This window comes from Capra hircus, chromosome 11, assembly GCF_001704415.2.
Source record: "Capra hircus breed San Clemente chromosome 11, ASM170441v1, whole genome shotgun sequence".
NCBI lineage: Eukaryota > Metazoa > Chordata > Mammalia > Artiodactyla > Bovidae > Capra > Capra hircus.
In genome coordinates, this window is record NC_030818.1 from 105,123,127 (window position 1) to 105,140,582 (window position 17,456).

At 63.5% G+C, this 17,456-nt stretch overlaps 1 protein-coding gene across 1 annotated transcript in view; it reads right to left on the reverse strand.

The window, feature by feature from the left end:
• COL5A1 (collagen type V alpha 1 chain) overlaps positions 1-17,456 on the reverse strand; it is a gene marked incomplete at both ends in the record, with an annotated part of 62,847 nt that overhangs the window by 35,274 nt on the left and 10,117 nt on the right. The window contains 14 exon segments of the mRNA XM_018056198.1: positions 810-863; positions 1,458-1,502; positions 4,922-4,975; positions 5,357-5,401; positions 9,379-9,432; positions 10,294-10,338; positions 10,555-10,608; positions 11,035-11,079; positions 11,603-11,656; positions 12,454-12,498; positions 13,461-13,514; positions 14,666-14,719; positions 16,000-16,053; positions 17,330-17,383. Coding sequence (XP_017911687.1) covers positions 810-863; positions 1,458-1,502; positions 4,922-4,975; positions 5,357-5,401; positions 9,379-9,432; positions 10,294-10,338; positions 10,555-10,608; positions 11,035-11,079; positions 11,603-11,656; positions 12,454-12,498; positions 13,461-13,514; positions 14,666-14,719; positions 16,000-16,053; positions 17,330-17,383 — 711 coding nt within the window.

Here is a 17,456-nt window from a genome sequence, read left to right on the forward strand (position 1 = left end):
GCGTCCGTCCAGGTGTGGATACAGCTGCTGCCTTGGCAGGCCCTCCGGGACTTACTGGGAGTTCTCCAGGGTGTCCCCACAGCCACAGGCAGCTGGCCCGCCAGCCCAGCCTCCGCCCCAGCATCACCTGAGGGTCACCCTCCTTTCCATGGAGACTCTGCCACTGGTTTCTGTGGGCACCAGCAGTGTGACACACCCCAGCCTGCTCCCCTGGAGCCGAGGCAAGATAGTCACTAAAAACCAGCCAGGCTGTTGCAGCCTCGGACAGTCCGGCCCAAGGTCCAGAACACAGGGGCTGCTGTCGGGGGTCTGGAGAGCAGCTGAAGAGGTGGTTAGGGGCCCAGATGCTGGTCAGGGAGCCCAGGCCCCGGTCGGGGTGCGGCCCTGCTGGGGACCCCCCAGCAGCCTCTGGCAGGACGCGACCCTCCCTGGTGAGCTGGGCCACTTCTGCAACCCCTTCTCCCTCCCGGATGCCTGTCGCACTTCATGACCCAGAAGCATCGCTCTGCAAACCAGGGCGGCTGCTGCTCAGACGCCTGGTCATGCCCGATGCTTTGTGACCCTGTGGACTGCAGCACTGGCCGGGGTACTGGCCAGCAAGGAAAAGTCCCCACTGACCCCCTGATGGATACGGGGCAGAGGAGCCAGGTGACCCCGCAGGCGGGGCTGGGACCAGGTGTCAGCTGCCGCAGCTCCAGGCTGAAAGCTGGGGAGGAGCTGGCTGCTGCTGGTGGCCAGGAGCCTCCACGGAGGCCTCAGCTCTGTCCTGAGAGGCTGCCCTGTGGCCTCTCCCTGCCCCCAACACTCACCCGATCGCCCTTGATGCCCATGTCTCCTTTGAAGCCCGGGAAGCCATCTTCACCCTGCAGGGGGACCAGAGAGAGCCTCAGTGTGGGGGAGAGAATCCCCGCCCGGCTCCCCCCACCCCAGAGCCTCTGGGCCCCACCCCACGGCCGACGCGCTGGGTCAGGACTCTGAGTGGCCGGCCCCGGCCCTCGGGAGCTGTGTCCCTGTTCACCCTCTGCTTTCTGCGGCTCTGGCCGGCTCGCAGCAGGCAGGCCGCAGTCCTGGGAGCCTGGCTTCACTGGGCGCCCCAGGCCGGCTCTATCGGCACCCCTTTCTCAGAGTTTGCCTCGATTGTGCATGACCGCAGGCCCGAAGCGGGGGACAGGTGGATTTGAGGAGGGGGAGACCGACAGAGACCCCCAAGAGGGCCAGGGCCGCTACTGACGGCCTCACAGGACGGCCAGGAGACACTCTCGGCCAGGCCGGGCTGCGGAGGGGCAGGCGGTCAGGGGCGACTCGGTCACCAGGCCCCAAGGTTCACGGGGGAGCTGTGTGCACCGCTGCTGTCAGGGAACTGGGGGCTCCCATGTCAGTGGCCCGTGGTCACTCCAGCCCCCAGGGCGGCCCTCCCGGCTCCCGGCCAGGCCCCGCGAGGAGGTGGGGACACTCACCTTCTCGCCCTTGGTGCCCTTCAGACCTCGGATGCCGTCCGCCCCCTGTGTGGACAGAGAGGGCGAGCAGTCAGGGCCCAGGCTGAGAGCGGGCCTGGCCCCCGGCACTCGGGAGGCTGAGTGCCCCCGCAGGCAGTCCTCAGCATCCTGGTCTCAGGGCAGAGAGCAGCCTGGGCAGGCACCCTTTCACCCAGAGCCTGTTCTCTTCCAGAAACACCCCTCTCTCTGGCTTCGGGCTCGAGTCAGGCAGACGGGTTCAGGCTCCCCTCTGTAGCCTCTGACGAGGCCCCAGATTTTTGTTCACTTGGAAAGTCGGGGTGATAACAGCCCTCACCCCATCCCTGCTGGGAAGCCCCGGGGTCTGTGCCCGGCACACAGCAGGTGCTCAATAAACAGGGCTGTGTTCCATCTGATGGTCTTCAGTCTCTATTGCTATTAATGAAGTGAAGTCTCTTAGTCCGACTCTTTGTGACCCCATGGACTGTAACTTATCACGTTACTCTGACCACGGGATTTTCCAGGCAAGAATGCTGGAGTGGGTTGCCATTTCCTTCTCCAGGGGATCTCCCTGACCCAGGGATCGAACCCAGGTCTTCTGCATTGCAGGCAGACACTTTAACATCTGAACCACCAGGGAAGCCACGTACTACTATTAATACGCGATCATTATTATAACAGCGTCTAATAGCATTAATTACCACCTGGTAACACCAGCCACCTCATCACTCTCAGTGTGTCGGCTGAGGAAGCGGCTCATCCTCATGCTGAGCAAGAACCGTCAGGCAGGACAAGTCCGAGTCTGCCAAACCAGCTGAAATGGCTCCATCCCGGGGACAGACTTGGCGGCCGTGGCCCACCTGCTGGCCAGGTGCAGAGCCCGCCCTTCTGACTGCACAGGCGGCCTCAGGCCTCCCGCCTGCGGGGGCCCCAGAGAGGCTGGCCTCCCGCTGGGAGCCAGCTGAGCCTGCGGCCAGATCCTTGTGCTGCCGGCTGCCCTCTTGTGGCAGGAACTCCGCTCAGAACCAGTAGCTCTGAGCCTGCGTGCAGAGGCCCTGGCAGGCTGAGAAGAGCTGCGGTGGCCCGGAGGGCCAGCTCAGACAGACGCAGAGAGTGCAGAGCGGGCTCAGCCTGTGCCCCGGGCGCCACCCCAGGCCGCAGTCTGCCCCCAGACAGAGGGAGGCCAGGGACCCTGAAACCCCGATTTCGAGGGGCTCTCTGGCACCTGCTCTCCAGCACCTTGCCCAGCAGGCCAGGTGAGCTTCCCTCCCCACGCCCGTCCAGATAGACGATGCGGAGACAGAATTGGGCGGATCCCTGCCAGACCTGAAGTTCTACAGCCTCATGGCCCGTCCGAGGCCAGGGAACAGAAGACCAGGGCTTCCCGGCCTGAGCGCTGGTGCCTTGGGGTCTGGATGGTTCTTTGTTGCAAGGCTGCCCGGGCACGTAGGAGGTGGAGCAGGCTTGCAGACCGCTGCCCCTCAGTAGCCCCTGAAGTAGCCCCTGCAAGCCGTGGCACTCAGAAACGTCTGCAGGTGTCCCTGGGGGGAGACTCCGCCCCGGGTGAGAGCCCTGGACCAGAACACCCACCACGGCCCTGGTGGCCCAGCGTCTGGGGAGGGAGAGCCAGGGCCACAGAACAGTGCAGGGGCAGGGCCCTCTGGGTCTCCATCTGTGAGGGCACGGAGGTGGACGGGGCTTCCCAGGCCTGGAGTGGATTCACGTGGGGGGCTTCCACCAGCCCCCCAGCCCCACGGGGGCTCAGCGAGAGGCCGTGCGACCTCATAGTCAAACTCAACGGATCCCTGAGAAAGGGCTAAGTCGGGGGGCAACCAGGAGAGGCGAAAAGGTCAGTGAGGTCAAAGAGCTCAGGGGGCCCCTTTCTAGGGGGAGGAAAGCGGAGGGCCTTGGTCTCCCACGGCAACGGCGACACTTGGGCCGGCCTGCACCTCTGCGGTCACCGCCCTCCGGGCCTCGTCACACCAGGGGCTCCGCGGGTGTCCAAGCACACGGCATGAGAACCCACTAATCCGAGAAAACAGCGTCCGGCCTTGCTCTACCTCCCGCCCTCCGCTCGCCCGTCTAGCGGGACGGCCCGTGTCTCGGATGAGTTCTCATCAGGCCGATACGGTGAGCACGCTCTCCCTGAGCACCTCGGAGCAGACACCCTCCCAGCTCACAGCAGCGGCGCCCCGCGCTTGGCTGCGGCTGGCGGCTGGCGCAGGCTCGTTGTGCGACCGGAATCTGTGAGATAGACATGCTCCGAGCGCACACGGTCAGCACGGCTGCTAGATGGCTGCCCTTGTAAACTCATCAGGTAGCGCGCGGGCCGAGGGCCTGCTTCAGAGAGAGAGGCCGCCGTCCAAGGTTCCCGACCTGGGAACACCTCGACTCCGGGAAATGGAAGCTGGGGCCCCTTGGGGTCAGGATAGGGCCCTTGCCTAGGGATAAGTGAGTCTAGGGTGAGTCCTGAGTCCCACGTGGATTTGAGGGGAGTTGCGGGGAGGTCCCTAAAACACGAAATCTTGGGTTCTCCTTCCTCCACCCCACGGGGCAGACGTGCACTCTGACGTGCAAAATGCTTGAAAGCAGAAAGGAGCGTGACCGACGCGGGTGGGGACTCCAGAGCTTACGGGCGGGTTCACGCAAGCCCTCCCAGATAAACAAGATGTTATACACGTACATACACCTGGTCCTTCACACCAAATGGCAGTTGTTCTGAAGGAAAGAGCCACCCTTAGCCCTCCTGTGGGTGGGAAGCCTGTGACTGAAGGCCGGGGAGCGACCCCACCCGAGGAGGAAGGGCTCTCGGCGCTCACACCGGGGGCGCCCCTCTGCGGGTGCACGCTCAGAAAGCAGCACTGCACATCACAAAGCGAACGCTCGGCTCGGGGCGAACTGACAGCCGTGTGCTGGGCACTGGGGCTGCGCACCCGTTTCTTGGGGTTCCAGCAGCCTTTCAACAGGGTGTAAATAGATGGAGTCTCCCACGGACACACCCCCCAACGGCAAGGTCTGCCCAGACGTTACTGATGGGGACAGTCTCTGTCTCAACGTGCGAACGGTCCAGAAGAAAACGTCCCAAACTTCCCAGGAAAGGGCCCCGAGCTCGGTGCTTGGGCTCAGGACAGCCGCCCTGAGAGACTCCAAGACCAACAGGCCACTCAACAGGGACTGTTAAGGAGCAAGGGCGAAGGGTGCCCCAAGTCCTGGAGAAGGCCACCACCGAGCTGCCCGCGCTGCCCCAGACACCGGGGGCGTGCCCTGCTCCGTGGGAGCCTCTCCCGGCCCCCGAGGCCCCTCCATCACCCGCTTGGGCTCACATGCCGGGAGCCAATCACCCAGACCAGGGCTTCCCCCCGCATGGGCGGGTGGGAGGTTAAAGCACAGGATCCCTAACACAGGTCCAGCCGTGCCCCAAAGTCCTGACCCCGACCTCCAGGAAAACCCCAGGCTGAGACGCTCACCTTGACTCCGCGAGGACCTGGGTAGCCGATTGGACCCTGGGGGCCAGGTGGACCCTGAAGCCAGACGGGAAAGTGTGTTAGGCCCATCTTGGGTGGATGACATGGGTTCACTCTGAGTCACCCTGGGTCCTTCCAGCACAAGCCGGAAAGTGGGCCTGCCCCCAGCACACTGCCCTCTCGCTGCGAGCAGAGCGGATGGGTGTCTCAGGCCAGGCCTGAAGGAGGAGACACGTGGGTACCGCCCAGCTCCACGGGGAAGGGGGCCCCGCAGGGGGTCTTCTCGGGATGGATGCGAGCAGGGCAGGGGTCCCAGATCGGGGGGGGGGGGCCCAGTCCCACCCATCCTGAGGGAGATGGGAGCAGGGCAGGGGTCCCAGATCGGGGGGGGCCCAGGGAGGGAGATGCGAGCAGGGCAGGGGTGCAGCCGGTACCCACCTGCCCTCCCTTCTCTCCTGGAGGGCCTTCTTTGCCAGGGTGCCCCTGTTGGGAAAGAGAAGGCTGACGTTAGTCAGTGGCCGCTGGGAATGCAGGCTTCGCCCACAGCGGTCTCCAGCGTGAGGGTCAGAGCCCAGGTCCCTCCTGCTCCTCCCCACAGCACCTCGGTGCCCCCGCCCTTGGCCCCGACCCTCGGTGGCTTCATCTGTTAACACGGAATCGATGCCGGGGCGCGGCAACAGCAGGGGACGTGCTTCCAAGCCCACAGACAGGCCCCAGCCCCAGGGTGTGCCGGGGCCCCGCCCCAGCCCGCGCCCAGCCCGTGGTGGGAGGGGTCAGTGACAGCAAGGCCGTGTGTTCAAGGTCAACCAACAAAACCACACCGGTGGCCAAGCAAGGACGGGGAAGGGGGACCCGACCCCCCAGGCTCCCAGGCCCCCCAGGTCTTCAGACGCCACCCCAGGTGACACAGATGAGGAGGGAAGCTGGGGGCAAGGGGAGAATCCCCCAAGAGGCGCAGAGTGGTGGCCCCAGGAACTGCTCACGGCCCCCTCTACCCCGGTGCCATCAATCCATTCTTAGGAACTTCACCTTCTCTGACTTTCAGACCCAAGCTGGTCACTAAGTTCAGTGCCTCTGAGCTCAGGAGCCAGACACGGACGACAAAAACAGAACCTGAGTGTTCACTGTTGAGAAACAGGGTCCTGCCCCCAAGGGCACCAGTAAAGCGAAGGCATGTGGCGTGGGGTGAGGATGCTGGCAGGGCAGGGCAGCCTGACTCATCCTGGGAACCCTCGAGCCGCTGTGTGACCTTAGGCGGGTCGCTTGCCCTCTCTGGGCATCCTCTCTCGAGGGTGTGTAACGAGAGAGTGGGCTGACTGCTCTCAGCTCGATCCCTCCGAAGTTCTAGGGCTCCACTGTGGGGACGTGGGTCTCACCCATTTGAACACACGATTTGCGTGGTTCTTTTTAGTTTGCGATCATTGTGAACTGCATTTGATGCACTGCAGACAGCCTGAGGCGGCGGCCACATGAGGGGAGAACGCGGAAGCTCCTCTGCTGGGGTGGTATCCCGGGGGCCCGTGAGGACAATCAGGCGCTGGTTGGACCACGCCTGCGGCCGGGCCCGAAGGGGACACGCGGCCCACCCTCCACCTTCCCGGGCCCCAGGCCAGCAGGGCTGCACCTTGACGTGCCCCCTGCCCCGGGGCCACTAGAGAAAGCGGAGGCCTCCTACCCCGCCACATGGGCAATTCCCGGGCCTTTCGTACCGTTTCCACCAAACCTCGAGTTTCTCGGAGAAGGGGCTGAGGTCTCGGGCAGCCGGTGGTGAAGCCCAGGCCCCGGACACAAACGGGCAGGGACCCCACATCTGGGGGCGAGCCAACCCTCCACCTAGAGATGACCTTACTTACACGGTGGCCCTAAGGACACACCTGGGGACTCGCCGAGTGCTCCAGGGGTTAAGAATCTGTCTTGCAATTCAGGGGACTCGGGTTCAACACCTGGTCAGGGAACTAAGATCCCACATGTCTGGGGGCAACTAAGCCTGCGTGTCACAACCGACCTGACCACTGTGTTTTGGGGGGCACTGGGTTTTTGGGGGGTACGCTGAACAGCTTTCAGGATCTTAGTTCCCCAACCGGAGATTGAACCCATGTTCCTGCAGAGGAAGTACTCTGTCCTAAGCCCTGAACCACCAGGGAAGTCCCCACCACGATCACTGCTGTTGGAACAGAGGCCGGGCTTCTAAGCCGTGTTCCCAGGATGACAGCCGCTTTGTGGGGGGAGCACCGCCCTCACGTATTTTGAGCGTTTGCAAAAGGAAATCCATCCGAGTCATAGGGACCGACTTCCCGCCATGAAAGGCCGGCCGTCTCCACCCTCTTTCCACTCGCTGACCTCTCCCCAGAATCCTGTAACCAGCAGGATTTTATAATGGAAAAGTAATAAAGCTTAAATTATGTATATTTGATATTTTCTGATTAAAAAAGTAATATATGTTCACTGTAGACAAATGGAAAAATAATAAAGCTCATTTGTATTTGATATTTTTCTGATTAAAAAAGTAATATATGTTCATTGTAGATAATTAGGCAAGTGGAAGAGAAAATTAAGCCCCTTCGCAACCTCGCCACGCACAGTAACGGTGGCCAAGGGTGCGATGCGCTGCAGCTCATCTGTTCTGCGCGTTTGCGTGCAAAACTGGCATCAGAAGCCGTATTTCTAATTTAGTGTTATCCCACGAGCATCTCCTCCTGTCACTGAACACTTGCTGGAATTTGGTTTTTCCTGGCTCTGTAATGTTCCCGAGAGCCCGTGATTCATTACCCGAACCCTGTCGTGCGTGCCTGGAATGACTTCTCGATGAGTCCAGAGCAGCGTCTGCCCTGAAACCTCTCACTCTTCTCAGCGGCTCTGAAATCTATCTTCCTTTTGTTCTTAAACCACACCAAACCAACACAAAGGGGGAGAGGGACAGGTCTCCTCTTTACAGCTGCGACCACGCGACGCCTCTGTAGGGAGAGGCTGCAGACCCTCTGTCTCCTTCCCATTCAACCTGCGACGAGGGCTGCGTGTCCCTCTGACTCCCCGGGCCGGGTCCCCTTAAAGGCCTCTCTTTCCCCACAGCATCCGAAAGGAAACCAGTGACCCTTCAGGGACTCTAGTTGTTGGAGCTTCAATTCAGAAGGGGAACTCCAGGTAAGGTCAGGGAACTAGGGGCCACGCAGCCACCCCCTTCCCAACATGCTGCGTGCTAAGTCACGTCTAACTCTTGTGACCCCACGGATGTAGCCGCCAGGCTCCTCTGTCCACGGGATTCTCCAGGCAAGAAGACGGGAGTGGGTTGCCGTGCCCTCCTCCAGGGGACCTTCCCAGCCCAGGGACTGAACCCGTGCCTCTTACGTCTGCGGCACTAGCAGGCGGGCACTGAGCCGCCCGGGGATGCGCCGTGGGAAACGCCCACGGACGCCCGCCACTGCAGCAAAGGGAAGCAGCGGCCGGGACGATGCAGGCCCACCTGCGCTCGGGACCCGACCCCCGAGGACGGATCGGGTGGCTGTCACGTTGCCACGTCACTTCTTTTCCTAATTTTCCAGAAGCAGGTATTCTATCATCAGAAAGCAGTTAGGTGTCGATGTATGCGAAAGCACATAAAAGCCACGCTGCCAAGTTCTCATCTCTTCGCACCAAACTCAGGTCAGAGACTGAGGCCCCCCACCGCCCCGACGCAGCTCAGGCAGGAACGAGACTGATTTGCGGGCTCAGATAAAGCCTGTGGTGGGTGACTCTCGGGACCAAAGGATTTTCAGAGAGAAAACAGAGAAACAGGCCCTGCCCCACGCCAGGCAACCACCAATCGACGGTCGGCAGGCTGAGCTTCTCAGCTCACTTCTAATGGCGCTATTAACAGAGCAAAATAACTGTGTCTGAAACAATTAATTTCGCTAATCATTCTCTAAAACAGGCTCTCTACTTGGCATCAATTAGACACCCTAAAAATAACCGAGAAGTAGAAAGCCCACTGGCAGCTCACGCGGAGGCTGGTGGGTGCGGGCAGGCCCGGCTTTTGTCACTGTCCTGCCCCTGCCCTCACAGCTTGGCCACGGACGGGCTTGTCCCTCACTCCCTGCTCCTAGGCGGCATCTACTTAGCTCCACAGCTGCGTGTGCACACCCCGCTTCCCAGTGCGTGATCGCTAAAAATACATGCGCGCGGGCGACACACGCGCGGGCCCGGAGCCCAGCCGCCCTCGTTACAGCTGAAAGTGCGGGGCGGCGTGGGCAACGGATGTTCCGACGCGTGCAGCTACCAGCGCGTGATGGAAAGCATGGCCAAAACCCAGTAAATTCCTGAGCCGTCAGAGAGGTCTTCATCGAAGGAGCTGGAAGAGGCAACGTGGGCCAGGCATGCAGCCAGCTCCAGAGCTGGGGAGGCGCCGTCTGCCTGGGTTCCCGGCCCCCACCCTTGGGTGGACACGGGCGGGGGGGTGTGAAGGTTGAGGGGGCCAGAGTACTCACCGGGGGTCCATCAGCACCAGGCATTCCTGGGAGGCCGGGTTTGCCCAGTGGACCCTAGAACATACCAGAGACTTCATGAGCTGATGCCCCGGGGTGCCCTTGGCTGCCCACCCGCTCTACACACCCTCAGAGTCACTCTTCAGCATATCTGCTCGAAAAGCATTTGCTTAAAAAGGCGGCTCAGCGGCGCCGCTCCTGCGGGCTTCGCCCAAAGACGGAGGACTCTCTGCTAGGTCCAGGGCCTTCAGGTTTGGCTACTGGAACAAGACAACCACCCCCTGAAGACAGGAGTGGGGGCTGTGATGCTCTGAGAACTGCCCCCCGGAGGACATCCTGGCTGTTGCCAGCCCAGGGCCCAGGCTGTCTCCCCAGCACGTGGGCTCAGGGCACCCAGGATGTGTTTAGAGTTGGCAAAATTAGCAAAAAGAAAACAAGGCCAACAGCAACGAAACAGGTGCCTCTGTGCTAAGTCACGTCGGTCGTGTCTGACTCTGTGTGACCCCGTGGACTGTGGCCGGCCAGGCTCCTGTCCATGGGATCCTCAGGCAAGAACACTGGGGTGGGTTGCCACGCCCTCCTCCAGGGGATCTTCCTGACCCAGGGATCAAACTAGGTCTCTTCTGCCTCCTGCCCTGGCAGGCGGGTTCTCTACCACTAGCGCCACCTGGGAAGCCTAACAAAATGAGATGCCCAGTTAAACGGATTTCAGACAACAGAGTTCAGATTTCACTGGGCATCCTGGATCTGCTTTTCTTTCTGAATCTGGCAACCTTACATCAACGCGTAACTAAAGCAGGGAGGCAGGAGGGAGGGACAGGGCCACAGCAGAGCTTGCGGGGCGCTGGCGGGAGCCGTGCCCCCGGGCTGGGAGGCGCCCCGCCACAGGCTCACCCACGCCCAGCACAGCGCACCTACCTTTTCTCCTGGAGGCCCGATTGCGCCCTGGGGGCCCGGAAGACCCTGGCAGGGAGAGAGTGAGCAGGAAAGGTTGGGGATTTCTCGACCCAGAACCCCTCCCTGCCGTCCGCCCGTCATCCCCCAGCCCCGTCCCAGACCACCCCCAGGCCGCAGGCCCTGCTGGCCGACTGGCAGCGCAGGGCAGCGCTCAGCGGCCACTCAGACCCCGGGTTCCGTCCCCCAGCTCCCGCTGCCCACGAGCCCGCCCCGCTCACTCACCTGGGCACCTGGGTTACCCTGCTGCCCCGGGGGGCCGGGCTCTCCCTGGGGACCCTACGGAAACAAAAGCAGGCACTGAAGGGGGCTGCGGAGCTCTCGAGCCCAGGCGGGAAGCCAGACCCGGGGCCCCCAGCTGGTGCGGGCGAGGGTTCGGCCACCCAGGAGGGACACGAGACGGAGCCACCAGGAGAAAGCTTCTATTCAGGTCACCCACTTCTATCACAGGAGACCCACGCGACGCGTCTCGGTGGGCGCTGTCACGGCCCCTGCCCTCAACCAGCTCGGCCGGGGGATGAGGACGCCGTGGCCCTGCGTCCCCCGGGCTCGGGACGGGGCAGGGCCTCAGCCCGTCCTCTCCTGCAGGAGGCCCGCCCCTCCCATCCCAGCCCCCTCTGTCGGGGTGGCCTGAGTCCCCTTCCCGCGCCCTGCGTGGCTGCTGCTGCAGCGAGGCCGTGGTTGGGGCGGGACCCCCGGACTTACCACGTTGCCTTTCGGGCCTGGTTGACCATCCATTCCCGTCACACCCTGGGCGGCATTGAAACAGAGAAGAATCAACAAGGCTCAACAGGCAAAGCCCAGTGAGCGCGGCTTGGTCCCTGCCCACGAGGTCAGAGGATGGCTCGTCCTTCGTGGAGGGGAAAGGCTTGGGCCCAGATAAATGCTGAGATCGGCTGCAGGTTAATGGGGCTGCCGGGCTCATTGCGGGGGGCACCCTGCATTCTCAGACAGCTGGGCGGGGGGCCCAGCCCTGGGAAGCCACCCCCAGACAGAGGCCTGCCCCACCACGGGCTGCTCTTCCCTCGAGGACTGTCCGAGAGGGTCCCAGCCAGCACACGCAGGGAGGAAACGGGCATCCCGGGGACTTGCCATGTGCGGGGAAGGTGGAGTGAGCCCAGCCCGCCTCCACGCCTCCACCCGCAGGGCCGTCCCCCGCCACGCCTCACATGGGCACTGGGCCGGGCGCACAGCTGTCAGTGTGGGGAGCTGCCCGCAGGACTGCGCGGGCACAGCTGGGGACAGGGATGGGGCAGACATGCAGGGGACTTACGGGAGGTCCAGGGGGGCCTGGGGGGCCCTTCGGCCCCAGCAGACCTCGCGGCCCCTGCAGGAGGGAAGAGCAAAGAGGGTCAGACTTGGCCTGGAATCCCAGCCCCCTGCCCCGCCTCCCCTCTCAGCCCCTCAATTCCCGGTGTCTCTGCTGCCCGGGGAGTGTGGCCGACACCCCTCCCTGCCTGCTTCCTCTGCTTACCCCACCCCAGCTCTCGACCTTGGCCCTGGGGACCAGCGGCGAGGGGGTGCCAGGACTGGTTGGGACTCAGTCCCCATCCCCGGCCGGGTGGGCGCTGCCCCACGCCCTCGGGAAGGTCACAGTGCGGCCACAGCCTGACATCCTGGCTGCTCCCCACCCCACACCGGCCGGCGCTTGATTTCAAGGGCCCTTCACTCAGACAGAACCTTCTCAGACGCCACGCAAGAGACAACTCTCCCCGTGTTCATTGCCATTTAAATGTTCTTCACAGCTTTAATACCCACTCACATCGACGTTTTCAGGAGTTAATAACCCAGAGGCCTCGCCTAGGCCCGGCTTAGAGGAGAGCGGTGTGGATGAGCCTCCCTGGAGGCTAAGCAGCCCCCTGGGGGTGCTTCAGTCCCAGCAGGCGGGCGCACGCTGGCCCCGGGGGCCTCCATCGCGGACCCCGGACCCTGCAGTTCTCTCCCTGACTCAGGCTCAGACCGACCCCTCGGCGCTGCCCTGCTCACCTCCCCGTGTGCCCCAATCCATTCCCCGGAGTCCCCAGGTTCGTCTGTCTCAAGGCTGAGCCCTCTCTAGCCTAGGCCCTGAGTCGATCCCAGAACATCAACGAGAGACACAGAATCCCACCCGGTCCGCGGACTTACGGGCTCCCCAGGCAGCCCTCTGGGCCCAACTTCTCCATCGTCGCCCTGTGGGGGGAAGAGAGGCAGAGGTCAGGGACAAGCCATGGGCCTGGGCCCGAGAGACGCCTTCCTTTCAGCTCTGCCGGAGTCTCGGGCCCGGGGCTCCTTCGGCAAACGCCAGAGCTACTAATAGTCCCTGCGGGAGCAGGGAAGGCCCGGCGTGTCCTCCTCCCGGAGGCGAAAGGTGAGGTCAGGGCTCGCAGACCACAGCCCCAGGGAGGGGAAAGTCAGGCAGAAAACATCCCTGGTTACCTGCCAGGTACAGAGAGAGGTGAAGGGTAAACTGCCTGGCAGAAAGTGGACGGAGGCGGGAAGACAACGGATGACAGCTACAGGCAGACAGAGGGGCCCATGAGAGATGGGTGATTAACAGACGACTGATGGACAGGTGCATACGTGGATACGCAGACGGACGACAGACAGAAAAAGATGGGTGAATAGACGTAGCCCACCAGGCTCCTCCCTCCACGGGATTCTCCAGGCAAGAGCACTGGAGTGGGTGCCATTTCCTTCTCCAGAGGTAAAGAGATGAGAGATAGATGGATAGACGGATGGCGGCTCAACGGAGGGAAAGCCCAGACCCCCAGCGTCCCTCCCTGCTGGGCCCACACACGCCCATCAGTCTGCCCACCTCCAGGGCAAGGACAGTCACCTTCGGGCTCTCGCCGCCCCCCTCCCTCCCCAGACCCTGCACTCCGCCCCTCGCGGCCCCGTCTGCCCCTCGCTCAGATGCTCTGCTCATCAGCTCCCCTACAAGGGCTTTCCAGAGATCACGCCCCAGGGCAACCAGTCAGAGGGCTCAGGACGCCCACATCCGTCAGCATCAAGGTCCAAGAGCCATGTCTACTGGAAGGAAGTCGGGTGCAGCCCACTGACACCCCCCCACCCGGGTGCCGGCCGCTGCCAGCACCCGCAGCCTTCAAAGGAGACAGGCAGCCAGAGTGCCCGACACACAGCGGGGTACGTACCCTTTCTCCATCTTCCCCTGGAGGTCCCGGCGGGCCGGACGGGCCAGGGTCGCCCTAGGAAGGCAAGCAGGGTCAGCGCCAGCCGCCCAGGCGGATGTGCACAGCTGTCTCAAAGACCCCATTTCATCTGCTTCTGAGGCTGAAAATCCCACCCCGCTCCTGGGCCTTTCCCACAGTCACAGAGGACTGTTCGGAAAACACGGTGTCTCCTGGCTCATCAGGAGGCATGCCTGGCCGGCAGGATGCTCCCCCGGGCTCGAAGTCCTGGAGGCAGGTCAGCTAGGCTGGCACAGAGGTCCCGCGGGCACCCCAGGACCCACGGCAGGGGTCTCCCTGCCGACTCCTCCCTGTGAAGCAGGCTGTACCCCAGCCCCACGCTGCCCCCCAAAAGGGCCACTGCTGTGCACTGTGAGGGTCAGCGCTGGCCCAGCCAGCACCCTGCAGCCTCAGGCCCTGCACACCATCGGCGCTCAGCGCCTGCTCGTCGGTGGCCCAGCCTGATCGGGGTCCCTGGGGTGGGGGGTGGAGCGTGGGCACAGCAGCTCTGGCTACAGCTGCCTCCCAAGGCAGCACCGGCATGATGGGCAACCCGTGTGACCAAGCCAGCACGTGTGTGGGCGCGTGTGTGCACACGTGTGTGCCATACACACACGCATGTGCCTGCGTGTCCAGGACGTGCCAAAACATCAAAGAAGAATCAACAGCATCAGAGGAAACAGGTGAGGGAGGAACCGTCCTCGGAGCTGCTGGGCACGTCGGCCGCGGACGCCTGAGTCGCGTCAGACGAGCCCAGCTGCAGCCCCCGCCCCAACGGCCGTCCACGGGGAGGCCACGTGGGGCCAGCCCGCGTCCCAGAGTCGCCCCTCAGTGGTGCGGGGAGTTCCGGCCGGCCCCTGCAAGGGCAGCTGTCGGGTTTCCTGACGGTGTGGAGGCCCCTGAGCAGAGGGGGCCTCCCGCTGCCTGGCCCCTTGAGGGGCGGACCCCAGTGGCCCTTTCGCCGTCAGCAGCGGGGGAGAATCAGGCCCTCCGTGGGCTGAGCTCGTGTCCCTCCCCAGGACGTCCCGTCCGCGTCCAACCCCATCCCCACGAGGCTCACTTAGCCACCACCCTGGGATCGAGGGCCTGGCCCCCCAAGAAGCCTAAGGCTGCCCTGAAGGGCCCCCAACAGGACCTCTGCCCATGGCCCCCAGACAGCACTCACTCACCCGGTGGCCTTTCTCCCCTGGCAGCCCCGCCAGGCCATCGAAGCCGCGGTCACCCTGTGAGGAGGATAGAGGGCAGCTCAGCACAGGCCCCACGGCCCCTCTGCGGGCCCCGGGCAGCAGTCTACACAGCATCTGCACACCCGGGGCCCCCACTGGCCTCCCCCTAGCACACCAGCCACAGCCCTGGGTCCACGTTCCCATCTCTTTCCCCAAAACCCCAACCAAGGCCACACAGAGACAAATGGCTTCTATCCCAGGGCCACGGACAGTGCGACCTGTCCACGGAGACACGGAGACCTGAGACGCTGAGGGCGGCAACGTCTGTGAGTGCGTGCACACGTAGTCACGCGCCTGCCGTCTGCCTGCGCCTCTCACCGTGACACGCCAGGGCCCAGGGCGGCGCCCACCTGCACCTCTCACCGTGACACGCCAGGGCCCAGGGCGGCGCCCACCTGCGCCTCTCACCGTGACACGCCAGGGCCCAGGGCGTCGCCCACCTGCGCCTCTCACCGTGACACGCCAGGGCCCAGGGCGGCGCCCACGCCGGAGGAGCACCTTCTCGTGCGGTGGACGGCTTGGCGCCGCCCTTGGGCCCTCGGACACCCCGGTTCCCTGGCCAACGCTCCTCCCGCCGCCCAGGGGGCCTCCTGGAGCCCAGCTGCCCGCCAGTTCAGCCTGGAATGCTTTTTGCTGTTGAAACAAGATGGTAACCTACTGGGACAGACTCAGGAAGCGTCTCCTCTTTTGTCACCAAAGCTCCCTGAGACCAGGAGGGCTCCAGGTTTGCTCAGGACTCACAGGGGGCACCCGGGGGCCGACCCACGCCAGCTCTGGAGTGGGCAGGGGCAGCACCCCTGAGAACAGCTGCCATCCCCACTGCGGGCTCCTCGTACGGCCCTGGACAAACTCTTGCAGGGCGAGAAGGAAGGGTACCAAGAACAGGGCCGGTCCACCCCAGATTCGGGGACAGGCCACCGCACCATGGCGGCCGGGGGCCATGGGCTGCCCTGGGCTGCAGCCTCCTCGGCCAGGGCAGAGTCTGCCCTCAGACACACCTGAGCTCCCCAGGTGCAATGCCTACTCGCTCCCTGCAACCCGAGGAGCTTGACTCCCCGACCTGGGCAAGAGGACTCCCTGCCCTCGCACTTGAGTGACCCATGAAAGTCACCCGCTGAGCCCTGTCTTCCTGTCCACGTGCCGGAGGGCCTGGTCCACACTGACCCTTCCTGCCCCCGGACGAGTGCACACGCCCCGTCACCACCATACTCGTCACAGGTCTGCGGCAGGGGTGATGCTGACCGCGCGGGCACCAGGGGGCGGAGACCGGCGCCTACCTTGGGGCCAGTCTGCCCGGGCATTCCTCTTGCTCCGTCACTGCCAGCTCGGCCCTGGAACAGAGCGGGGCAGGGTGTCAGCACAAAGCAGCAGCCAGCGCGCGGAGGGCCCTGAGGAGGGGCTCCCTGTGACGTCAGACAGAGGGCCCCACAGCCCCCGCAGCGGGCTGGCCCAGAGGACCCAGACCAGGAGTCCCGGCTCGCTGTTCACCGGTTCTGGTCTTCCCGAGCCTGACCGTCCTGAACCTCAGAGCAGGCACAACACAATAAACCACCTAAGTGTCTGCCACGGGCCGCCGAATCCCAGCAGAGGCCAGGAGTCTAAAAGGTGGCCCTTTCAGAAGCGGCCGTGCACCCCGCTGCCTGTGGGCCCTGGGACCTGAGGGGCCAACTCGAGGCAGCCGTGCTTGAGAGCCGTTCACTCTGTGACTCCCCTCCTAACTAGGATTAACTCCGGGACGGAGGCCCCCGGACCGCTCGGGAATGACTCTCTTTTGCCTCGACTGCTCTGCAACTAGGGCAGGAACTGGCAGACGGTGGCCAACACTCCTTGCAGAGGTTCCTCAACACAAGAGACGAGCATTCCTTTCGCTCAGCAGAAGCATTCAGCTGATGGAAAAGGTCTGCGAGTGAGGGTCTGATGCGGGTTAATCAGGATTTCCCAAGCTGGCATGGACGCTGTTCATTAATTTACGTCGGGTTAGAAAGGCACGCACCCTCTGTCAGTCAGGACGGTCGCCTGGAGGCCAAGCAGTTCCCTCCACTAACGTGCCAGCCCGGACAGAGAATCTCGGAGGCTGGGGATGGGGGTGCGGTGCGGTGGGGGTCTGAGAAGCCACCCGCCTATTTCCCCCAACAAAACTGAAGCCATTTCTGGAGAAAAGAGGCTGCCCCAGAGAAGGAAAGACCACTGATCATTTTGTCTTCTACATGCTTGCTCCCAAACAACCTGGGAAACTGCTTTAATTCAAACTGTGGGTGAACAGGGAGCTCAGCTCGGGGCTCTGTGATGGCCTAGGGGTTGTGCCGGGGGGCTGGGAGGGCGACTCAGGACAGAGGGGCTGCGGGTGTACTTGCAGCCGACTCACACCTTCGCACGGCAGAGACTAACACAACAGTGCGAAGCGATTCTGCTCTGATTTAAAAGAACACGCGAAACTGTGCTCGGATGCTCCGGACAGAGGCTAGGGGCAGGGGAGCTCGCTGCCGTGGGACGGGACCCACCCAGCCCTGGACACAGACGTGCCCTCTGAAGGCGGGGGAGCCCGGCCAGCGAGACGCAGTGGCACCACGGCAAACACAGCGCCGACTCCCGCCGAAAAACACTCACCCTTCTCCCAGGCTTTCCTGCCGGGCCAGGTGGGCCCTGCACACCCCGCGGACCCTGTCCGGGATCAAAGGGCAAAGGTCAGTAGCGTATCCACTTCTCGGAGGACAAAGCCAAGCCTGGCCCCTGC